Source organism: Amphiura filiformis, chromosome 2 (genome assembly GCF_039555335.1).
Source record: "Amphiura filiformis chromosome 2, Afil_fr2py, whole genome shotgun sequence".
In the NCBI taxonomy this organism is placed as follows: Eukaryota; Metazoa; Echinodermata; class Ophiuroidea; order Amphilepidida; family Amphiuridae; genus Amphiura; species Amphiura filiformis.
In genome coordinates, this window is record NC_092629.1 from 67,188,788 (window position 1) to 67,215,343 (window position 26,556).

The window sequence follows — 26,556 nt, forward strand, 5'->3', positions numbered from 1 at the left end:
CCATATGACAGTTTTTGCTAATTTGACCTCAGATGACCCTGGATGACCTCAGGTGACCTTGACCCACTAACCAATACAAACCTGGTCTGCCTGGGGTCAAGATGCACCCACCAAGTTCGAGGAACATGCAACCCCACAAAATTTGGTTCCAAATGTTGACTGTATCCAGTTTCATGTCCATACAACAGTTTTTAGTAATCTGACCTCAGATGACCCCTGGGTGACCTAAAATGACCTTCCCAAAATTTGATTCCAAATGTTGACTGTACCCACCAAGTTTCATGTCCATACGACAGTTTTAAGTAATTTGACCTCAGATGACCCCAAAATGACCTTCCCAAAATTTGACTCCAAATGTTGACTGTACCCACCAAGTTTCATGCCCATCGACAGTTTTTAGTAATTTGACCTCAGATGACCTCTAGGTGACCCTGGATGACCTCAAAATGACCTTCCCAAAATTTGACTCCAAAGGTTGACTGTACCCACCAAGTTTCATGCCCATACGACAATTTTTAGTACCTTCCCAAAATTTGACTTTAAATGTTGACTGTACCCACCAAGTTTCATGCTCATACGAGTTTTTAGTAATTTGACCTCAGATGACCCCTGGGTGACCCCGGATGACCTTCCTAAAATTTGACTCCAAATCTTGACTGTACCCACCAAGTTTCATGCCCCTACAACAGTTTTTGCAAATTTGACCTCAGATGACCCCTGGATGACCTCAGGTGACCTTGACCCACTAACCAATACAAACTTATGCTGGGGTCAAGATGCACCTAGTACAGGGATTTTGGGTGGATCACCGCATCAGAAGGCATTTTACACATAAATACACGTAACCCACACACAATGCAATTGAATAACAGGCCGGTACTGTACAGTGCCGCTGGTTACCAGTTGTTCTCATTTATGTAATCAGCAATTGGAGCCTACAAAATGTGGTACATTTATAGTGTACGGTACACACCGTCATCATCCCTATATCTTCGTGTTAAAAATTGCCGTGGTAGTACGATAAATCCTCACGCTTTTTCAACAACTACGCATGGTGATTTTGTTCGAGATAGGCCGTGCGACTCAGGCTATGCATACAATTTGAGATTTTGAGAGCCGGCCACACTGTTTCTATTCTATGTTTTACGATTTTCGCATGATCAGTAGGGCCTATATGGCTGGCCGTAACCGCCACAACGTGGAGCTGCTACGCGTAGCTTACTTTTCGCTTCGCGGAGCTAAATTGACCAATCATGTTAGATCTTTTCATTACGCGGAGCCAGTTGATGCATCATCGTTCCAGAGAGAGAAAACTCTTGCCAAAATTAATGTTTACTATGTGGATTTTAAATGAATCGAATGTAAATAAACCACCAACAGTTGTACAGGATCAATACCATTGTTTGATTAGTGTATAGTCAATGTTACCTTGCATGCATGTGCCATGTGTGTGGCGTGTTTGTTTGTTTGTCTACTGTGTCAGGCCAGGATCACTGACACCCACGGTACTGATACTGTCATACTATCACGGTGATCATATTGTTGAATGTTGTTGACTTTAAAATAATCATGATGCAGTCATGTCTACAGTAGAATTCACCACGACCTTTGAAGGACTTAAACCCCATTAAAAGCTATTAAACCAAGATAACACTCAATGAAACCAGCTCAACTATGTTACATCAGATCTTCTCTGGTTAAATACACACTGCACTTGTGTCTGTTTTACCTGTGCAATGAACAATGAGCTGGTATTATAGTTTCAGTTGGGTGAATGATTATAAAGCTTAACGCAAGGTAACAATACTGTCTGGGCTTTTGTTTACGAAATGAGACAATAGTCTGCTTATTGTTAACCAGCGTTCTTGAAAATGAGAAGCATAATGGTTTGCAGACTTAACACGGTTTAGAAATAATTTGTTCATATTTTTTGGTGTTATCTGTCGTTTACATATCCTTCCTAAAACACAAAAGTACCAATATTTCCAAACACCTAAATTAGCTAAAAATTTAGGAAATGTTACAAAACTATATTTTCTAGAATTTCAGAGAATACTTTAAATATTGACTGGTTATTTTTACACAGTGACGTCATATAGGCAATGGCATAATACTTCTAACATACACTAGGTCACGCGTCAATGGTGAGCGCACTGAGTATTGTGTATAGGAAAACGGGCAGTACCGTAACTACAGTATGTATGGCCTACTACTAGTATATAAAGTAAATCCGAACTGGTTTGCTGAAGGTCGAATTCCGAGGCCACGCCGCATAAGATGTACAAATCAGCTCCCGGCGATACACTGCAGATCGCAGAATTGTGTGCATGGTTTACCACCACCCTGCCTAGCTATATAGTTGTGTACAATACTGTATGAGTTTCTTGTGAGTGCATGTCCATCTTAATAATAAGTCGGTTCGTACTTTTCATAAATTACTTTTTGAATCATAACTATCGTGACCGAGGATATCTTGCAACTACGTGAAGCTCGCCTGGCAAATTCTTAATGACTAAATTCGCTTCACGTAATGAGTAAGTCGTACTTGATTGGTCAGTTTTACCTCCGAGTAATGAAAACTCTAACATGATTGGTCAATTTGGCTCCACGGAACAAAAAAGTCAGCTACGCAGTAGCAGCTCCACGTTGTGGCGGTTATGCCTACCATATCAGTATCCCATATGATATTTCTATTGTAAGAAAATTTTATTTGTTGTCACGTAAATCACAGGTTTCGTTTAAATTTACTAACTGGAAATTAAATGTACTAATTAGTGAGGACCGGTATTTTGCTGTGGATATGTTTAACTGCAATTTGCGGGTAAAAAATTTGAAATCCTGAGTAAAAAATTTTGATAATATTTAACTCTTTGAGAAAATTATTTTATAAAGGAATGCTGGTAAAACCAGGTGCAATACAATGTACATTATTGACACACTATCACGCTCTTTATCTTCGTCAATAATAGAATAATCGATTTCAATCGAATTGAATGCATGAGTTTGTAGTTGACTACTGAGCGACCTAAGCGATCGATTTCTAGCCAATCAGATAGAACTCCTTTTCTTGCGTTCAGTGAAATACCACTCGCCTGTCGCTCACTACCACTCGCCCGTCGCTCACCAACGGAGTATTAAATTTATATTTATCGTATAGGACGTCGACGGTGTGCGGTACTAATATGTGATATCGGGAATTGACACAAATTTTACGGTAACAAAATCAGTCATACCCAGAAAGGATAAAATTCGAATTGAGAAAATAATGTACGTGTGACTTGTTGTACTAAAGATGCATCCACCCACCAAGTTTGAGGAACATGCTTCCCTACTATGCTAGTCTGAGGTGCTCTGACGATAACACTCCGATCGCCATGCAATCTACGTTTAGCTTTAGTAGGCCAGTGGGACAACGGAATCACTACGTGAACGAGCTACTACTACACTAGTCTGAGAAAAGAGGCAGACACAGACAAACAGATTCTAGTGAATAAAATAGTATGATGATCAGTTGTAGCAACTACAAATTTCGAACGTTTGTCAGGGGTCAAACCCTCACCATTTATTACTACACTAGTCTGAGAAAAGAGGCAGACACAGACAAACAGATTCTAGTGAATAAAATAGTATGATGATCAGTTGTAGCAACTACAAATTTCGAACGTTTGTCAGGGGTCAAACCCCACCATTTATATTCCCCCGCACTTTTTAGACAGACACCCTTTTGATCAAAAATTGAACCCCCATACTTATGCAGTGTTTGTGAGTGACCAAAGCTTTATACAGCATTACTTTATCAAATTCGGAAGACTGAACATCGGCGCTACCGCCGTGTCATAGGGGAGAGCGGGGAGTGTTCGCCCTATTTTTTTCTGACCAGCCTAGCGATGTCAATTTTAAGGTTAGGGATGACCTGATTAACCCATGTGAAAGCCCTATGTCTTAGCTATATACGGCCACAATCCCAGAACTATAGGGCTTACAATAGCAACAGGATAGAGCAAACAAAAAAGTTTTGCAAAGTGGCGAACTTGCCCCATATTGGGGCAGGTTAGCCCATATGGTGGGGTAAGTTCACCCTAATCCCCAAAAAGGTTTAAACATTGCATAACAATAACATATTCAATGCAAACATTTAGCAAGGGTATATAGGGCATTCATTCTCTTCTGGGGAGTCACTAAAGTTGTTGCAGGGATCGAGTCAGGGTAAAATGTAGGGGTCCAAAGTGAGTTTAAACGTATCATGTTTACAACTTCGGGGAGATTACGGATTAGGAAATACTCCGGTGGTATGAGCAATACTGATACCACATAACTTTAAGAAAACATGCTTTTCAGTTGTTTTACCTTGTTTAATGGTATAATTATCAATATTTTGCATAATACGCGGATGGGGCAGGTCCGCCCTCCAGTTTGGGGGTAAGTCCGCCTGGGAAGATATAGGGCTTAACATGCCCCATCCTCAAAGGGCGAACGTGCCCCTTGTGCACATTTGTGTATTTTCTTAAGGGTATGCAAAATACAAATCGAATAAGGAGTTTATAACTGCATTTAATCTTTGACAAATCCCATATGTTCCCAATACAGATTTCCATTAAAACCATCTGTATTTATGTATCAATGATAATACAACATTATTAATGCAAGAAAAAGTTACGTTTTGGTGTAAATTTTTTGTTTTGGCTGCAGTTCGATGACCACGTCCCTATATATCACGTAGCTAATATAAGAAGTTTATAATGACCTTTGTCACCTAATTTTGCCATCACCAAATTCCCCGATAGCCGTAGTGCTGAGAAACAAGGGGTGGGCGAACCTACCCCTAGGGCGAACACTCCCCGCTCTCCCCTACAGTCACTTTCTGCGCCATCAATCCATTTCAGAATCCGAATTGATGCAGAATTTATCCTCATCTATGAAACACTCATGATTTTCTTATTCATCTGAAACATTTGCGACATAATATTGGCAAAACTGCATCACTGCAATCATCTTTCGAAAAGATACGACTTTAGATTGTTTACAGCATTACTTTATCAAATTCGGAAGACTGAACATCGGCGCTACCGCCATTTCATACAGTCACTTCCGGGTCTATTTTATCACTATCTGCGCCATCAATCCATTTCAGAATCCGAATTGATGCAGAATTTATCCCCATCTATCAAACACTCATGATTTTCTTATTCATCTGAAACATTTGCGACATAATATTGGCAAAACTGCATCACTGCAATCATCTTTCGAAAAGATCCGACTTTAGATTTTTATCATAAACACATGGGCATTTGGCAAAGGGCTGAGATCCTGATCTCTACTCTCTACACAGCCGCTGTGGTTCAGATCGCTCCACTTCTAGTGTGAGCGAGCGGGCCAAAGCGGCTGGTGTAGAGACTGAAAATTGTATTCATTCATAAAACTCACGGCGCGTCGATTCTACTACGGGTGACGTCGTACGAATTGAAAACATCAGCAAATTAATTTTTGACATTTTCTTTCCAGATTTATAAAGAAAATATGAATGTTTTTCAACAGATCATCAAATTACTTTATTATATTTTTTTTAATTGGTAGCGTTACACACACGCTTTATATATTGCTCCCACGCTTTTTAGAAACCCACCCTTTATTCCGCAAAATTTATTTCCCACCTTTTTACAGATTTTCAGAATTCCCAACCCACACTGTAGAAAGCGTGCCAGACAAACAATGATAATGAATAGCCATGTGACCTTCGCTGCCGAGACGTTGTTTTCAGGGTTGTCAAACCCGCGATTTGGTAACCCAATTAGGCGACTTTTGAAGATTTTCCCCGGGACAATTTCCTGCCCTATAGAATACAAAGGGCAAAGAAAAAAAATTGGGCGACTTTTCGATTATTTGACCTGCGATTCGGGCTGAATGTTTTTGGCAACCCTGGTTATTTAGCGTTAATTTAACTAAATTACTACGCCGCTGGTCTCTAAATATTTTGAAGTGTTGTCCCATGGTAACAAAACTCCTGAGAACTCAATAAACAATCTGGACAAAGGAATCATCCAATCACGTTTCTATCCATGTGAGATCACCGCAAAAATTCATGATAAAAGGTCACTTTCCCAAAGAAAAATAGTGCAATCCGGCAATTCCCGCCATGATCTCACAACTTAAATTACTCAGACCAAAATAATCTCTAGCGCATACAGGGAACCAAGCAAAACGATAGAAATGACTTGTTTCTCAAGACGACTTTTGACTTTTCTCACTTCAAAATAAGTACTTTCCCCACCCCAAATCCACTTCTAAAGGAGTGCAATCGATTGCTAAATAACTAAGCAAACCTTGGAACGTAAATTCAAAGCCAAATATCATAAACAAAAGAAACCTTAGCATAAAAAGCAAGAACACAAGTGGCCAAAATATGTAGCAAAAATTTATTCCTCACTGAGTGCAATGAGTAAGGCTCACCTAGCTACGCTAAGAGCCAATAAAAATGCCCTCTAAAAGGGAAAGCCAGCCTCAATGTAGAAGAGGTCTTGTAATTAGTTTTGGTCAATGTGAAAGGCATTTTTAGGATCACGGCTTACTACATCCATGTTACATGACAGTCCACCAAACCATCAACGGTGAGAAGATGTACACTGAAACTGCAGAAAACATTAACTCCTAATCTCCTGTCAACTCTTTAATTCATTATTGTTCATTATTATTAATTCATTATTGTTCTCTAAATTGTTCTGTTCTGGTTTTATTTGTCTTTTCAGCTTTTTACCCACGATATTTCAATTTCCAATTTTTTAATACCATAACTTACGAACTCAATTTCTTCGCTTAGGAATGTCCGATTTTATTGGGGAAAACGGCGTTGTGGAGCAAAATAGCTCTTTATGTGAAAGCGTCCAAATTTATAAGCTGTCCAAAAGATGTCTGTTTTTGACATGATACACCATATTTCTTAAAGACCCATTCAGTGATCCCAGTGCAAGAGTAAAAAATTAAAATTGTTTATAAATTGCTTAAAAGAGAAGGATAGGCCTAAGTCATTCAAATTGTCATTTGGTATTTTTGAAATGCCAAATTTGGCAAAAAATGAAGAAAACAGCAGTACTGACGAAGTTCAAGCCCCGCCATTCAAATACTTAGTAGCTAATTTTAGATACTGTCAGTATCTAAAAATACAGATTAAATGTAAAATGTCTTATTTTGTCTTAAATAGGCCTACACGGCTTTTGGCTGAACCATTCGCAGACTTAGCACATCTATGTAATAACAAAGGTACGGTACCAAAATTTTGATGATTTTTACGATCGTCCGGATGAGCAAATCACTGAATGGGCCTTTAATATTAATAATAGAAGTAGGAATTACCTTGAAAAATGTCTTAAAAATACAACATGCCAGTTATATTCCGGTCTGAAACGATCAGACAATATTTTAAACATTAATAACATCATAAACCCAAATCGTGAAAAAATCACCCGGGTAGATTTTTGGCTATTTCTCCATTTACGATCCTGCCCAAAAGTGTCTGCTTTCGATATACCACGTCACAAATACTACACTGCACTGACTGCAGGTTTTAGTTAAAAGGGCATTTCGTGATCCACAGCATCATCCCCTAACTTTTCTCAAAAAAGTTGAGATTTTTATATCACTGGAAACCTCTGGCTACATAATGTTTATGTACAAAATATTTCTTGCAGATTAATTGTTAGCAAAGTAATCGGTGAAATTTGAATTTCGTTCTGGTATACCAGAACAAAATTGCAACACATTGTGTACACATAACCATGCATAACTCGTAAAAGGCAAAATCGGAATCAACTGAAATTTTTTAGAATAAGCTTTTTTGTGGATATCTACTGAAAAATGTCATAAAAAGAGGATGCTAGGATCACGAAATACTCCTTAAATTCGCCATATAACATAATATAAACTCACCTTACATGTACATTTTTTATTTTAAAATAATTTGATACTAATTCGCAATGTATAGTTTACTATATGATAGATGGTGGCAAGAACATTTATAAAGGACTGATTACTCACTGCAATCTTCACTCTTGTGTGTCTTGACTGTAAGTTTATGAATCAAATAAAAAAGATAGAAAGTAGCTTCACTTACGTTATGTGTCATTTTATTTATAACATAGAAGTTATTAAATTAATAAAGTAAGACAATTTATTTATATATAAGTGCATGTCAAATGGGTATCTACACCAAGATATAAATGGGTACATTGTTCAATACTATAGGCCTACATGCATAAATTATGCCCATATTATAGCTAGGCCCTAAAAACTTTATTTTGCATCGGATTTTTCCCGTTGAAAAGGCAAAACTGATGTTCATGATAGCAACTATTTCATCAATAGCATTTTGAGTCATTTTTATCCATAAAACGACACAGGATATGATAGATAATTACTTTGACATCAATATGGTCCATATGATGAAGATTTTGATTCTTAGATCTGTTATCAACATGATATCAAGCTGTTCAGTGGTCAAGGACCCCGGGTCAAAGACACTGAAATGACATACTTTTCTTCTGCTGACCATATGATGCTGTATATTAACTATTATTGTTACATTTTAGGCCTATACCTAAAACTTTTAAAGTCATATTAATTCAAACATAACTTTGGTAATACTCACTCGTTTTCATTCGTTGAAACAGCAAAACATACTTACTTTTCCTTACACATCGAATTAAAATATTTTTTAAAAAATTCAACCACAAAAAGTTTTAACAAAAAGTCATTCCAATACCAATAAAAATTAATCTCTTGAGCAAACTGACCCCATCCCAGAAACAGGTACCAGCCCGATGGGCTGGCGAAAAGGTAGAAAACATTTTAACAACATTCAAAATTTGTTTGAAAACTTGCTGCAAAACATTCTAAGATAAAAATTACAAAATATTAATGTTATTAAAATGTTTATAGGTTTATACAACACATTTTTGAGTTTGCTTGGGTGAGGTACGTGCCTCCACAGATAATCAAAGAATTGGTCCATCAATATACCAAGTTAACCAAGTCTCAAAAGTCTTGGGCTCTTTCTACAAAGTCTTACAATAGTATTTGCTGTGTGCTATGACAATGCCCTGAACCTGAACCACATTTTTGTGGAGGTATTTTTGAACCATGACTGTTTGTCAATCACCAGAAAACCATAATGGCCACATCTTCCTGAGATTATTTCTGAGTAAAAACAACAAATGTGGCACCTAAATAGTCATTCAAAGGTAAGACTGACTGCTTCAAATATCATCTTTTTTTATATGTTGTTTATTGTTGTTGAAAAAAAGTTGAAAATATGATTTTCTTTTTGTAATAACATGTCTTTTATAATTTTCTGAATGTTGCCATACAGAATATGCCAGATAATAGCTAAAAGAAGTGAGATGGGATATTCTAGTTGAAATCCATGTCCCTATGGAAGATATGACCTTAATCTCCCATACAGGGAGTGTAGATTTCAAATGGAGTTGCCCATTCAGGTAAACATGGTAACCCCATTTTTCAAATTCCCATTTGGCAGGATGAGTCCCCAACCCTCTGGTCCCCAACTGCACTAAATGGTATAAGATTATGAAAATGTAAAACGTTTTGTATGACTATTCCTCTACTTTTTCTTGTTCATTAATTTTTATTTTCAAAAGCTGTTTTATATATTTTATTTTGGCAAATAAGTCCCCTTAAGGGCGTATTACACTAAATCACTGCGCGAAAGGTGCAATGGTGATGAGTTCCGGTTAAACGTATATGGCTACTGGAGACAACGTGGTGTCCTTAGGGACCATGTTCTTCGTGAGGTTGACATGTTCTGATTTAAATGAAAGATGCTAGCCTATTAATGACTAAAATAGATATGAAATTATACAAATCGATTTCACAAGAAAAGTAGGCCCTGTCCGAATTACTGCTAACGGAACAAGTTTTAATGCTAGTTTTGGTGTTGAAATAGCGGCGGCGCTTTTCAACATTTTTTAATAAAAAAACTGATTCTATAAAGTTCCCCAAAATTGAAGCTTAAATAAAATTTCAGTCCTTAATTAATACAGGGATGACGTAAAAAAGTGACAAATATTGTCACGCCTGGTAGAAAACGCCGTTTGAAAAAGTTGATTTTTACGTGCTTTTCAATGGAGAAGTTATTTGGTGGTTTACGCCCTTAAGTGTTTAATTTAGATTTAACAGTTGTTAACAGACACTTACATGGCATAACTTTGAGGTATTTGGACTTTGATATGGGTTGTATTCTCTCTTTATATACTTGACCACTTGAAGTTGACCCATGTCCTGAATGGCCTAAGCAAAGTTTAAGTGTGGCCATTGGATATTTATCAACAAGTGACCCTAGAAATTAGTAACTGAACTTAATAATAAATCTAAGGTGAAAAATCTCATTTTTGAAATAGCCATTTGTTGATCCTACATGTACTCATAAAATGACACTTGACTGACTAATTGCCCGGACTAATTGTGTTGTTAACTCATACTCCATAACTTAAGGTTAACTTTCGACCTATGATTGTTATATAGAAAACATTGGACTTTGACGATGGGTATGAGATATTTATAAGTCATGGGTGGTGTTGTGGGTGGGGAAATATCTAAGTTTAAGGTGGAATATCAGGCATTTTGAAAATATTATAAGTATTTTTTTAACAGATTTGAATACAGAAATACGGTTTTCATTATACACAGACACACTTTTTAATTTTCTTTGCGTTATCAATAATCAATGCAGCTAATGAGCTAATATGACTTGAAAGTGTTCATAAATTTGCCAACAATTTTGCCAATATGTAAAAAATAATAGGCCTAAACTATTTTAATATATTATCATGAAACCTGTGTCCTATAAATTTTGCTTCAAACAAAAGGCATATTGATTAATATACTTTTCTCAGAAATCTCTACTCTCTGTTCAAAACTTTTTTCCAAAAAATGCCGCATAATACATATCCCACCTTAAAACCTTTGCAATATAACAGTATAGGTAAAACAGTCAAATTCCTACATTTTTGAAAATCTGTAAAATAATAAGAAAGCTCTTTTATTCAATTTGTGTACATTGTACCTGTTAACATTTTAAATTTGACCGTTTGCCCTAGTACATAATGGGCAGAACTTTTTGCAAAAATCACAATTATTTGCTGTGTTTGCCGCACACCCCGGAAGCACCTTTTGTAATTTTGTTCTACATCGTACCATCATAATTGGTTTGATCAGCTTCAACGGGTCTTAGGATAGCCTTTGGACATTTTGCAAAGGTGGTAAAAATTTGTAAAAATGGTGTCACACATGTTTTGAAAACAATGGCCAAACTTTGGCATTTTTAATACTATTACTGGTATAATAGATCCAATGGCTTCAAGGCGGTTTAACCTGAAATTTATATTAGAGTTTTTGTTCTGATTTTCTTGTTTCCTATTCAGTTGAAAATGGTGTAGTAACACTGTAAAATATCAAAGTATTGTTCTTTTTTGTTCAAGTTTTTAAACAAGTTGGATTAACCATTATACACACCCTGTAAATGAAACCATAATCATATGCTTTGTAATTCCAAAATGTATTTTCTAACAAAGTTCAAGTACACCTCTGTTTGACTGGCGAAAGTGGTTGAAATTAAAGTAAAAGAAAACTAGTTCAAAACAAGTGCAAAATTTTCAACTTGACAATTTTTCCAATTTGATTGCACATTCCCATCATCATCATCGTCAGTTGGCTGCGGAGCAGGCAACTACAAACTTTCTCCAACTATTGCGATCTTGGGCAAGCGAAACAATTTTGTTTGGCTGCAGCATCCCTTCAGTATCTCCCAGGAGGTACTGGACATACTGTAAGTACAGTGTGCACGGCTGTCCCGGTTTCCTCTTCCCATGTGGTGGAATATAAAGGGCATATTCTTTCACAGACTCGTCGTCTTCAAGAGGCAGTATATGGCCGAGAAATTTGAGTTGATGAATCTTGACTCTGGCAAGCAGGGCACATTCCCTTATCAGCAAAAAACAGTGAAAATTGGCTTAAAAACATGTTGGTAAAAAAACACTGATTTTTATGAAAAAAAGAGTAGTTTTTAAAATTGATTCACAGGGTATTTTTGGTCCCCTTATTTAGAAAATTAAGGAGTCAAAGCAGGCGGGCTGAAAGTGTGCAGAAATAACTTGCTTTACATGTAGGGGTTTTTGTTCACAGAGGGAAAGTTGTTTAGGGAGCGTTTTGAAAACATTTGATCAGGCACCGTGTACGAGCACCGTGTACGCTGTCATTTCTGAGTGTCCCCTGGATATAGGACCTAAATCAGATTTTTATTTCACAAGTATCTTGTACAGATTGCAGAAGTATGTGTTGTATAACATATCCATAATCAAACTCTAATGATGCATGATTAAATCTCATTCGTCTCAGATTTTTCCACACCATTGGTGCTAAACCTCCTCATCCCATATTGTTCCAATTTTTATCCCTAGAAATAATATTTATATAAAAGAAGAGCTAGCTATTCAAAATGTATCATCTGAGAGAAATGTCTTATGGTATAATATTATTAAGCTGGTATTAAGAAAATGTTGTTAATCATTTATTGTGAATTACATGGATATCATCTTTAGAACCAAGAGGCTAGAGCAGAGAAGATATCTTACACTTCCCACAATGCATTTCTTCCATTTCAATTTTTTGTCAGTACACTGAAGAAATTGACCTCGCTTTAGGCCAAGTAAAAATAAAAATATGTTTCTCGTCCGGGTATTTAAAAATTAGCAGGATGAGGGGCTCTTTATTTTCTATTTTTTATCCAAAAACGACGCTAAATACCTGTATTTGGCACCATATTTTGGGTATTCGACATACAGATTGATATTTGAGAAAAAGGAGGAGGCCCTTTTTATTTTATTGTTTTGAGAGGTATGCCCCTCTAGTGATCACAAAACTCTTCTTAAAGTCATAATGTACGATCTTTTTCAGAATTTACCTTTATTTTTTTTCAAAACCGATTTTTTGGCATATTTGTAATACTTACACATGTTCTAACTTAAATCTATGAGCAAACTGTCAAATTCGTCCTATTTGTAGTAAAACGGGACGATTTTCTGTTGGTCCACATGTGGAGGGAGCGTAACCAAACTGACCGCGTAGGAGACTAACTCTGAGGCCGCACTCGCTGTCCTAATCCAAATAGTGCGAGATGTTCGAGTGATAGAGGTGAAGTTTATGATGTTGTTTCTTTGCAAATTCCCAATGTTTTTCAAGCGTCCAAATGTATTGGGAACTTTCATAATGATTGCATATTATCATTTTAGAAGAAAAAAAGAAAAATCTAAAAATTTAAAAAGATCGTACATTAAGGCTTTAAATGATGTATTATGCATTTACAAAGCTGTAAAGTAAGTTTAAACTTCTGAAACATCTTTTTTAAAAAGTTCTAACTGAAAGTTTACAAAATAAAAAGAAATGTGAAAAATCTTCAAAAAAGGAGGAGGGCACGGACGAGAAACATGTATTTTTTTTTACTCGGCCTTATAACAAAGCACATCCAGATCTTGAAGAGTATATGTTTATTTCTTATCTATTGAATTGACCAATGTTTAGCCAGTCTATTCTAAATATGAAAACAAAGGGAACCCGTACTAGTGTCATATGATGTAATGAAGTGATGCACTACATTGCAAAGGATTCTGGGAAGGGTAAGATTTAGAGTGACTTAGTCCACATAGTCAATGGTTACCCAGCAAACACAAAACATTTTCCAGAAAATGTTTTAATGTTGATTTAAATATAAAGGGTAAAAATGTTTTAATAACAGTCAGAAAACATTTCAGGGAAAACTTGATGCAAAGCTTTTTACCATGCATGACCATGTTACTGAAATGTTGACAAAATATTTTGCAAAATTGTTCACCAAAATATAGTTTACAATAACAGTTTGGCAATATTTTAAATATTGTTGTAGTCCCTGTTAATTGCTTGTAAATCCTTTTAACAATGTTTTCACAACCTTTATAAAACCTAACATTTTGTGATCCATTTTCGTCTTTGCTGTTTAAAAACAAGCTGCCTACTTTGATCAGCTCTAATCGGCAGGAATTATTAGGCTTTTATAACTACCACTAGACCCGCTTTAAGAGTGATATACACCAGGCACAAAAAGAAACTCGTTAGTTATATTCATCCTTGCTGTTCAATAACTTGATAATTTTGGATTATTCTGAAATATACATTTTGTTAATTTGATTTAGCTTTCTCATTTGACACCCTGCTCGTGAAAAGCGAACAAGAATTGACCAAGATATCGCCTCCAAAGCCTCAAACCCCAAAATCAAAAGTTGCATTTTCAACGATTTTCAATGGGAAGCATCGTTGTATTGCACACAAGCACCACGAGCCAATCAATAAAGCACACATATCTGTGGTGTAACAGGCACAATTAAATCGTTAAAATTGCAACTTTTCATTTTGGGGTTTGAGAGTTTGGAGGCGCGTATCTTGGTCAATTCTAGCTCAATGTTCACGAACAGGGTGTCAAATGATTGACTAAATTATAATTTTGTCAAATGAGAAAGAAAAGTCCAATTAACAAAATGTATATTTCAGAATAATCCAAAATTATCAAGTTATTGAACAGCAATGATGAATATAACTGACAAGTTTCTTTTTGTGCCTGGTGTAGTTTATTTGTCTGGTCTATATTTTGTGTGTTAAAGAAAGTACACAAAGTATATACTTCAATTAATAATCAGTGGCAGCACTACGGGGGAAAGGGGGGGGGCATTTGCCACAATATTTTTCTTGCCCCCGAGGAAAAATCCCAAAGTTACAATCCCTTTTGCTGCAATTTTGCACTCCCTGAAATTCACTTTGCCTCCCCATGCCCCCGAAAAAATTCCTGGTGCCGTCAATAATTTGTGTAGGACCTATACTTCTAGCAACAATTCTCTAAATAAAATATATTGATATTAATCTGCGATGTTATAAGGATTACGAGCTGATCAAACTATACACTGCTGTGATATGACACTACACACAATCCCTACAAATGTACTGCCTGGCTAAGCCCAGCATTTCTTGCGAGTAAATTACGGGATAAATTGCTATAAATTCTTATAACAATTTCCAGGCAAGAATTGCTGAAGTTGCAAAAATAGCCCCTGGTTCAACCATGGCTAGCCTAGGGGTTGTGGTCAAAGGCCCTTAGAAATGAGGGCCAATGGAATCTTATTACGCTTGTAGGACCCTCTAACTTGTGTGTACAATTTTTTTAATGTGCTTATATTAACTTTATGAACAAAAGACTTGGAGAACCCACAATATGTTTTTATTTAATGGGGGTATATGTGGAACACCCATTTTACAATATTGTTCAGCAAATATGCTGATAAAGCAATAAATAGGTGATTTAATCCAGTGCTGAAACCCTACAAAAAGTAGAGGTTAAATTCCAAAAGGAATATTTTGTGTAAGGTGTTAATACTGTTATTCTTACAATTACTTGTGCAGTCACCATAAAATTAAATGAACAAGAAAATATGAAGCTTAAACCTGTTCTACAATATAAACGAATTCACTATATTTTTACAGTAACTGAGATTACTGAGGAAGGTGAGAACTGGCAAGAACGGGCTAATCCAGTTGAAATTCATACACCCCTATGGATATAATTATCTTAATCGTCCACACAGGGAGTGTGAGTTTAAGATGTGGTTTACTTGAATGGGTGAATCCATTTGAAATCTTTACTCCCTGTGTTGAAGATCAATGTCATGTCTTCCATTAGGCTGCGTTCACATAGAAGTATACTATTCGGGTATACGGTGCACGTTTTGCAGGTGCACGCGTATAGCTTAAATCGAGCAATGCAATTCCATAGTACCGGGTCACATAAGGCTACGATCAGATAGAAGTATACTATTCGGGTATACGGTGCACGTTTTGCAGGTGCACCCGTATAGCTTAAATCGGGCAATGTAATTTCATAGTACCGGGTCACATAAGGCATTATTCGAAAAGGCCGTATACCTGCGTATAGTATAGTATAGCATGTATAGTGGGAATCGTGCGTGCTCGATTTTAGTGCAGCGTATACCGTCCTAATTTTAAAACTAAACCATATGTGGGTAAATTCTTTTTTTTTTAAATAGATGCACTATCTAATTCTGCACATTATGACACCTCATTCAATGCAATGTGACCTCAAGAAGTAAAGTTACAAGCATTTGATTAGACGAAGAAAATTGGTAAACTGACCTACAAATGTATACTCGCTGTTAGCTATATACGAAATACGCTCATTTGACCAGGCTGAGTTCACATAGTATACTCCTATATGAACTCAGCCTGATCGAATGAGCGTATTTCGTATAGCGAATACCGTATACCGTATACTTCTATGTGAACGCAGCCTTAGGGGTGTACCTCTCAATTGGAATAGCCCATTTACAAGTTTGGTTAGGATAGGATTGTGAATGATATGTTGAGGGTTTAGTGCAAGAAAGGCCTATCTGCAAAAGCTGCCCTATACACAATTTGACCATTTCTGCATTCTATATCGTATGCATATGACACCTGGCAGCTATTGCAGATAGGCCCTTCTTGCACTGCACGCACACCCTCGATGTGTTAGATTTCAAAGGCCAACCTTAGCTTAGATTCAAATGTGTCAAAACTACCGTAAAACTTGATGAACAATAATATTAGTAAGCTTAAATCTTACTTAACAATAATAGTAATAACAATCTCAGTGACCACAACAACAAAACAACAACAATAACAACAACAAAACACCACCAACAGCATAAACACCAACAAGTTTGTAGACAAAGACACCGATATGTATACAAAGATCACTTCTGCCTTTGTGTGTGACAAAAAGAAACCTAAGTTCAACCAATCAAATACCTATGGTTCAACTTGTTCAATTGATTTGCTACCACAGCAGATGTGAATTTGCTCAAATCTTCATTGAAATTTCAATACAAACTACAAAGCAAGTTAAGATATCACCCCTGCACAATATTATAATTCAGAGAGAGCAAATGTAAGTTTATCAATATAATCATCATTTGATGGCAGCACCATATTTGGAGAGGGGGCATGAGGGAAATTTAATTTTGGGGCGGAGGGGCAAAATCTCACCCTGCATTATGACTTTCCCAATTCTTTCCACCAATGTTGTGATCCTTAATAAAATGCTAAATTCAATCACTCTTGCGCCCAAATTGTGATCCATTCAACACCAGAAAAGTAAATATTGCATTGACAAAGATTTAACATTTTCAACTGAATGCAATACAATTTAGTGTTAGGACTAAATGCAGGCTGAGCACAGAGGCCATTGCCAGTATGAAAGCATGATTGTGATTTAACAAGTAGCATTTGAACTTCAGTATAAGTTGTAAATATTTTTGTTGAGTGCATGATCATACAGTTTGTTAAACAAGTACAATGGGCAAGTGTCAAATTCAAGCCCTAGTCTGGTACAGAACATTATTCTATACCGATAAATTAACACCTTCTGTTTAACACCCATTTTCAATGTATTTTCATGTATAAAATTGGTTCAAAACTCACAGGAAAGTGATCCCAGTATCAAGTATCAATATAGACCATTTTAATTTATCATCCCTCTAGGCTCTTATGCATGGAATGAATTGTTTATCTAAAAGGGAATGCAAAGAAGTCTAGATATTACGAAGATGATGGCCAAGTCAGCAGCCAGAATTTTTTCGTAGGGGTGCGGATTTTCCAAGACCTTTTCAAGAGTAATCTTTATTTTGGACGAAAGTAGACCTTTATCTCCTCTGCAATTGATTTTGAGATCCTATTTTTCAGTAACAAATTCACAGAAAGTTCATGATTTGGGTGTAGATTTTTTTTGGCCCAATTTTGCTATTTTTTACAGACAGAGCAGACTTTTAAGGGGGGTTACATCGCCCCACCGCACCCCCTGACTACGGGCCTGATGGCTCCAACATGTACGCTACCATACCATTCTTTCTCAATTACAGCATTACATTTTGTTGTCATGCAGTATTTCAACTTATGTTTTAAGGATTTGCTGCAACAATACCAGCTTTATGATTATTAAGCAAGCTTTTGATTGCTTTACATCAAGATTTATTAGGGTATTACATGCTGAAGTGATGCATGAAGGTTCCTACAAAATAAAAGGAAATGTAGTATTGTGTCCTTTCTATAGGATTACTATTGATGATCTGTGTCTTCACAAGGTCATAACCATGATAACACAAATTGCATATTTTTAGCTTCTATCATGCATTTATTAAGGGATCTGGAATGAGCGTTTATGGCGTTTCGACAGTATTTTTTGTGGGACATGAGAGCACCTCAGGCGATCGAATTGCATTCTGAATACTGAAGCATGTCTTTCTGATATCAAATAATTTTCATTTTTGAAATTCACGATATAATACAAATTTTATGACAAATTTTGATATATAACAGTCCTCGAAGTAAATTTTATAAATCTAATGATATATTCTTAAAAGTGTATGTAGCTGGGAGGAAAAGCCGACGATCAATTGAAAATTTTGACCTTTCATATTGAAGATATGGATTTTTTCCCAAAAAGACCTAATTATTTCTGGTGTTTTGGGAAAAAAATCCATATCTTTAATGTGAAAGGTCAAAATTTTCAATTGATTGTTGGCTTTTCCTCCCAGCTACATACACTTTAAGAATATATCATCAGATTTATAAAATTTACTTCGAGGACTGTTATATATCAAAACTATCAATTTTTAATCATTTGCCATAAAATGTGTATTACATTGCAAATTTCAAAAAATCCAAATTATTTGATATCAGAAGGACATTCTTCGTATTCAAAATGCAATTCGATATGTCTGATGTGCTCCAATGTCCCACAATAAATACTGTCCAAACGTTCATACCACACCCCTTAACTTAATCCAAAAAGTGACAAAAGAAATGAACAACACAAAATACTGAAAATTAACTTTAAGAGTAAGTTTGGGAAGAATATGAAGAACATTGTATTATACAGGGATGTAAGTTTTCAGGCTTTTGCCTGATTTCAGGCTTTTTTGTTGTCCATGCAGATTTACGCAATTTCTTTCATTTTCAGAACTGTGTTTTGGGGCCATTCAGGTCATTTTCATGCTGTTTTTCAAGGCTTATTCAGGCTTTTTGTCAAAAGTGGACTTCCATTCCTGATTATAATGCAATTCCAAATTATAATGTTCACTTACAGAAATGCATTTAATATAACTTTCCATAATTAGAATACCTTTATAATTACTCCTCAATGTTTTAAAGATTTTAAAAAAGGTTACTTCAAAGCCCAACTTGTACGCTGCTATTATCACACCATCAACTTGCAATTATCTAATATAATAGTGTTCTTTTTTCAGTAAAATGTTGAAATCTTAAAATTAATGTTAATTGTCTGTTCTCACATTTGTCTTTTCACAGAATCGTTGCGCACAACCTCACCGACCTATGAAGAAACAAATGATCTTGATACACTGATGTTAAACTTCCTCAAAGACAACCACTATGATGGCGCCACCATTGGTGTAGCCCGAGAAGACAAGTTAGTCTACGCACAAGGATACGGCAAAACGCAAACCGGTGTTGCCATGAAACCGACCACTTTACAACCAATCTCAAGCATTTCAAAAACCATCACTGCTGTTGCAATTTTGAAACTTGTTGAACACGGACAGATCCAGTTGTCCGATCCAGTTTTTGGACCGCAAGGAATTTTACGTCATTTATCACCGACTCCTACAGAACCTAACCCAGGCGTGTATAGTATTACAATACAACACTTGTTACATCATACTTCTGGATGGGGTCAGCATAAGCAAGGATTATACGACCCCATGATGAATTCAATCTATCTTGCGCAAGGAATCAGTGTTGTCAATATTTCCCAAGAGCTCCGATTGGAAAGTGCGTTAACCCCATTGAATATCATCACCTACATGTTGAGCCAACCACTTGATCATGCACCTGGCGTTAAATATGAATATTCAAATTTAGGATATTGCATACTCGGTCGTGTCATTGAAACAATCAGTGGGAGTCCGTACCGAAAATTTGTGACTGATGAAATTTTGACACCGCTGGGAATGTGGCATACACGAATTGGACCACATGCATCGCCGCATGATGAAGTAAGTCTGCAGTTTCCGAAGATTACGCTACCCGAAGGTTTTATACCACTTGTGGATGATTTACAGAATGTGAAATTACAATACGATCTTTTGGATTCGACTTTGGGATGGTTCGCAAATGTTTACGATTTGATGCGATTTGCTACAGGCGTCACTTCAGGAATGGTTATAAATAGATCTACTTTAGGGTTAATGATGAAGCACCCAGACCCGCCTGTATTTGAGCATACGGAAACCTGGCACGGTCTTGGTGTTCATGTTGGTAATGATGGAACCTGGTGGCAAGTTGGTGATTCTCATGATAACGAAATTGTTCTCTTCCATCGAAATCAGCAGAACCCGAAGCGTGGGAAACCAAATTCGCATACTTCTGACAGTTGGAGCTGGGTTATGATCATGAGCGATAATAATCGTCACAACCTTCGTGATATTTTCAGCAAGATGGCATCTTCTGTCTCCAGTTGGCCAGATGTTGATCATATGGTTGATGACTGTGGAGATTTTGTCTTCCCAAATTCGAAAAATCGGGTTTTAGCTCATCCGAAAATCCCAGAGCGTCATTTCTTTATAGTAACAAAAGCTCTATCCAGACAAGGATACCACCCAACTTGGATTGATGGTTATGCAATCAATGGAAAGACCTATTTTACTTTAATCGCAGAACAAAGTCAACCCGATGACGAATTCATAGTGGAAATTGGTGCTACAAGTACGGATCTTGACACCTTATTATACGAACATATGCAGGATGGTTATTACCTAAACTATGTCACAAGCTACATAAGTCATCAACATAGCGGACATGTAAGACACGCTGCGGTATTTAGTGGAAATGAACGAAAATCGGCTAAATTTGGGTGGCAAGAATCGTGGAGAACTTTTCTAGCGTCTCACGATTTTTATACAAATGAGCAAAATTTAATACCAGTTATCCAAAGCATAGTATCCAATGGACAACATAAAGAAGCTACATATATGTTTGAGAAACACAAACATACTGCATCAAGATCTTTTCATAATCTGACTCTTCTGGAGCTAAACTTTCAAATACGAAGAAACTCACTTTCAGACTTTGTACTTTCATATTTAGACTCATATTCAGAAAATGAAAATACATACTTTTCTGCTGTTTTCACGTCATGGAAAATTAATAAATGGCAGGCGCAGATGAGTTTAACCAGGCATGAATTTATAGAGACTAGCGCCTCTATCAAGGACTTGGATATCGGCCAAGCATGTTAGTTGGTTATGAGTATGAAGGAACACCTCTATATGCTGTGTTGTGGCGTAGACATTAATGTAATTTTGTCCTTTTAAATTTGTTCTAATATTGGTTCTAAACCTGGGTGCTTTATCAGTGCCAAATGAAATTGTCTGCCAACTTTTATGATATACACCCACTTTTAAGGGGTTAAAGTTATTATCATTTAAGTTATTAACAAGTTTCAGTTGTGTGGTGGAGAGTGGATGCGCTATGTATATCATGTCATGTGCATCCACCCAGCACCTCAACTGAAACTCTTTACTCAGTGGATGACTGGGTCTGGTTCAACTAGGAATACTGGTATGTATAGTTGCAATTCGCTGTCGTAGTGCACATTAGAATATGACCGTTGCTAGGTCAACTGGCTCACACTTTCTTTGTTACGAACTAGGCCTACTGATCGAAATAATCACAACACAAAGCCTATGGTATATCATATTTCGGAACAGGTGTATGAGCCCAGGCTTGAACCAGTAACAATGGTTACTAATGTGCACTATGCCAGCGAATTGTACATCATCACCCATCATTATGTGTCACTGATGGAAGGGGGGGTGTTACTGTATATCTGGAATCTTTTACCATAATACATGTTTGATACCAAGGTGTTTGCCAATATTAACATGGGCCAGGCAACCCACAGATCCTGGAAAGAACATGATCTGTGGGCTCTGTGGGCAACCAAATGTAAAATTCAATATTTAATAGCATTTGCCAAAAAAATGCACCACACACCCAAACTGACAAAAATGCTATTTAAAGCATAATATTGCAAGAGACTATTTTGATTTTTGATTTATCTACATGTAGCATGTGTAGTCTGTTAGTGTAGTGTTCAGTATGTCAAAAGCCTATTTTGATTTCTAGTGTTCATTATTTTGGCCATACATGTATAATTAGAAGAAATGAAGCTTTAAAGGCCTATAAAGCCTTCCATTTGCATTTCATTTCTTACATTTATACTGCTTTTGATACAGGTTGATAATATTGAATGTATAAACCACACATCTCAATGATGATGATCCTTAAGGGATCTGGAATGAGCGTTTTGAGCGTTTCGACCGTGTTTTTTGTGGGACATGAGAGCACATCAGACATATCGAATTGCATTCTGAATACCAAGAATGTCTTTCTGATATCAAATGATTTTCATTTTTTGAAATTCACGATATAATACAAATTTTATGACAAATTATAAAAATTTGATATTTTTCATATTTTTGATATATAACAGTCCTCGAAGTAAATTTTATAAATCTAATGATATATTCTTAAAGTGTATGTAGCTGGGAGGAAAAGCCGACGATCAATTGAAAATTTTGACCTTTCATATTGAAGATATGGATTTTTTCCCAAAAAGACCTTATTTTTTTGGTGTTTTTGGAAAAAAAATCCATATCTTCAATACGAAAGGTCAAAATTTTCAATTGATCGTCAGCTTTTTATCCCACCTACATACACTTTAAGTATAAATCATCAGATTTATAAAGTTTAGTTCGAGTACTGTTAAATGGTCAATTCCAAGCAACCTCGCCCAAATTGTCAAAATTTAAAAATCAAGTTAAGTATGTGATTGTGGTCTCATATTGTAGCTAAAAAGCTATATTTTCTGAAAACGTACTTTTTTAGGAGGAAATGGTGTCCATTGTTAGAAAAACATCCTAATTTGCATAAATTTGCATATTCTTGACTGGTAAAAGCAGCAAAACTAAAAACACAGCAACTGCTCGGTACTGTAAAATTTTGGAAACAAATTATGCATGTGAATATAAAGTTTATAAGTAGCTCAAAATATAAACACCAGAAATTTTCAAATTTTATAACGTGTAGCTTCGTCAGCATTGTTTGAGTACCAATTTTACGATTAAAAGCATCATTCCATAGCATAAAAGTATCATTTATTACCACTGCAATTTTAAAATAAGGTTGATTTTCATTGAAACTAGAATGCAAAGCAAATTTATTCATCCCTATCCAATGACCCAAAAATAATTTTCAAAAAGTCTAATTTTGCGGCGGTAACGACCAATTAAAGTTGCATCATTCCATAGCGTTATGGAATGATGCATAATCATAATCGCCCGTTTGAAAAAAATATTCACAATTTTGGGTTAGAACTTTCTGAAATGCATGCACAGAATTATCTTTACAGAAATTGATGTTTCAGCATTGCCTGAACCATTGTAAGTGACATAACGCCACAAAACCCCCTGCATCATTCCGCAACGTCATAAGGATTCATGGATTGCAAGGATTTTTTCTTTAAATTTACGATAAAATAAAAACAGTGATGATTATTTCTTGATAGATGGTGATAGTTGTTATGTTACATCCTATGGCTAACACCCAGTGCTAAATTTCACTTCCAAGAATTTTAGACTAGCAAAATGTTGACATAATTTTAGTTTCAAAATGTGACCATGCAACACAAGTTATCTGATTTAAAAAATCGGTGATAAATATTTTTGGATAAATATTGATATTTGTCAGCTAACATAAGTAGCCAAGTATATAAAACACAATTTATTCAAATTTATTGATCTATTTATTTTTTATTTTCAAACATGAACTGCTTTTCATTTTCTATGGGATTTTACACACAGCATCATTCCATAGCGCTCCTTGCATCATTCCATAGCGTGACCTAGTGTCGGAAAATTTGGCATAAAGAGGCGATGCCCAAATTTTTTTAAATCGATACTGACAATTGTCAGTTTACATCCTAAGCTTTAGATTAAGTGGCAAATTTAATATCTCAGATTACTAAACTCACAAAGTTTGTCAAAAATGTTTTAGTGCAAAAAATACTGGTCCCGTGCGCATCATTCCGCAACGCGAACTTTGCATATGCAAATTAGGAAATTAGGGTGGGTTGGAAAAGTTTCTCCTACCTAACCAAAAATACTTTAACATTATGCTATTCACCTTGTGCTGTTAATACATATTTGGCTGCTGCATCAAAAAGAAATTCGTACAAAGGCAGTTTGCATCATTCCGCAATGCTTGGAATTGCCCAAATATCAAAAATATCAATTTTTAATCATTTGCCATAAAATGTATATTACATTGCAAATTTCAAAAAATCAAAATTACTTGATATCAGAAGGACATTCTTCGTATTCAGAATGCAATTCGATATGTCTGATGTGCTCTAATATCCCACAATAAATACTGTCCAAACATTCATACCCAATCCCTTAATGGTATGTTCAGATATTTTGGAGCAAAAATTGCCCATTTTATGGACTTTTCCTTGGACACTGAAAAAGAATTTAGTGTCATTTTCACACTAAATTTGGAATACATTCTTTACTTTTTATTTGGTATAAATGCCAATCCTTTGATGCATTAAGTCACAACATTAATATTATTTTATCACCTGTCTCTCAGCACAATCCTTTTGATCATAGATCTGTGCTTTGATGCACCGATTCACTCAACTGATTTGTCCTTGCACACTCCTTACATTACTCCATACAATTATTTTAATAAATCTTCGATAAAATTCGAATGGCTCCATTTATATTCATTCAATTTTTTGATGCTGTTGAATTAAGCTGAATTAGTTCCACCAATTCTAAAGCTAAAATCACACAATTCAAGTACTTTCGCATTAGATGTTTTGGCATGAAAGATCCAATGGTAACATTATGATGATTTCATTGAATTCTTTTCAAATGTGATATGAATTGAAATCCATTATAAGATTTATATGCCATCATTCAAAATGACTACACAAATAGAAACATGTTCTGTACACTATTTGATATGTTGAAGAGGAGGAGGAAAGACAACTGCCCTTTAATATTGAAAACTGGTTCTTTTTCAGTCTACCCTTCTGGGGAAAAAGAGACATTAGTCAGAATGCCGATCTCAATTAAAGGGGCATTTTGTGATCCTCAGCCTCATCCCCCACTTTCAGTGGCGGCACCACGAGGAGGGGATCAGAGCTCTTGCCCCCCGAGTAAAAGCCCAAAAGTACGACAATGTCCCCTTTTTGCGGCAATTTTGAGCAAAACTTGCCAATTTTGCCCCCCTGAAATTCACTATGCCCCTCCCCCTCCCCGAAAAAAAAATTCCTGGCGCTGCCACTGCCCACTTTTCTCAAAAAGATTTTTATATCACTGGAAACCTCTGGCTACAATATTTCTTGAAGATTAATTCTTTTAGAAAAAATTGTCAAATTTAAATTACATTCCAGTACACCACAATGAAATTACAACACAGTGACCTATCAGCAGTGCAAAACACATAACTCACAAACACAAAATCGAAATTAACTGAAATTTTGGGAATAATATTTTTGAGTGGATATAATTTTATTAAAAAAAGTCATAAAAAGAGGATGCTAGGATCATGAAAGGTATTAAAAGTTTCATATGAGAAAGTCTTTCAAAAGCTTTACCTGCAGGTTATTAAAAAAAATGTGATGCCTTCTACTCCTGGTTCTGGCACACTATGTGTCTGTGGGTACTCATGCTGGTCGAAAATTTCGCGAAATCAGGGGGTATTTTCAGATAAAGAAACACGATTAAAACCCTAAAAGGGGTCATTTTTCATATCAATTGTTTGTGAAATTGACAAAAGGGTGCTCTTCATTTACTGTTCATTTACTAATCAATGAGTAGCCACGGATACTTGGGAGTGCCGAAACTGGGCTTCTACCTCATTAATTTAAATGATGGCCGGCCACCTTCATGATTTCTGAAAACAGGGTCATTCTAAAAATGCTGCACTGTAATCATTTATTTTGTTTTTAAACCACATCAAGTCATCACTCAAGTACATGTACAGGCTAAATACAATGTATGACATTCTGAAATTTGTAGAAACATCTAGTATGTTAAAAGGTATACTTATGCTGCAATGTAGGCATGGTGTAATAAAATGGTATAGGTTTAGACATGATTGAATATTGTAATCAGCAATGAGTGCGAGACCAAGATGCCAGATATGAGATACCTGCCAGATATGATTCCTGTATGTATAGAATTTTGATTAATGTTAGACAAATCCAATGTAAATTTCACTCAGGTGCAAATGGGCTATTCCATTTAAAACCCATACTACCCCTGTGGAAGATTTGGGAAATATCTTCCACAGGGAGAGTATGAATTTCAAATGGAATGAACACAATAGGCA

General features: G+C 36.0%; 2 protein-coding genes across 2 annotated transcripts in view; one reads left to right on the forward strand and one right to left on the reverse strand.

Moving 5' to 3' along the window:
• LOC140146545 (uncharacterized) overlaps window positions 1–21,891 on the forward strand; it is a 49,609-nt gene extending 27,718 nt beyond the window's left edge. The window contains 2 exon segments of the mRNA XM_072168421.1: window positions 19,444–21,351; window positions 21,354–21,891. Of these exon segments, the coding sequence (XP_072024522.1) occupies window positions 19,444–21,351; window positions 21,354–21,448 (2,003 nt within the window). The 3' untranslated portion in view covers window positions 21,449–21,891.
• Window positions 1–26,556, reverse strand: part of LOC140136621 (uncharacterized) — a 157,339-nt gene that overhangs the window by 88,148 nt on the left and 42,635 nt on the right. The window lies entirely within an intron of this gene.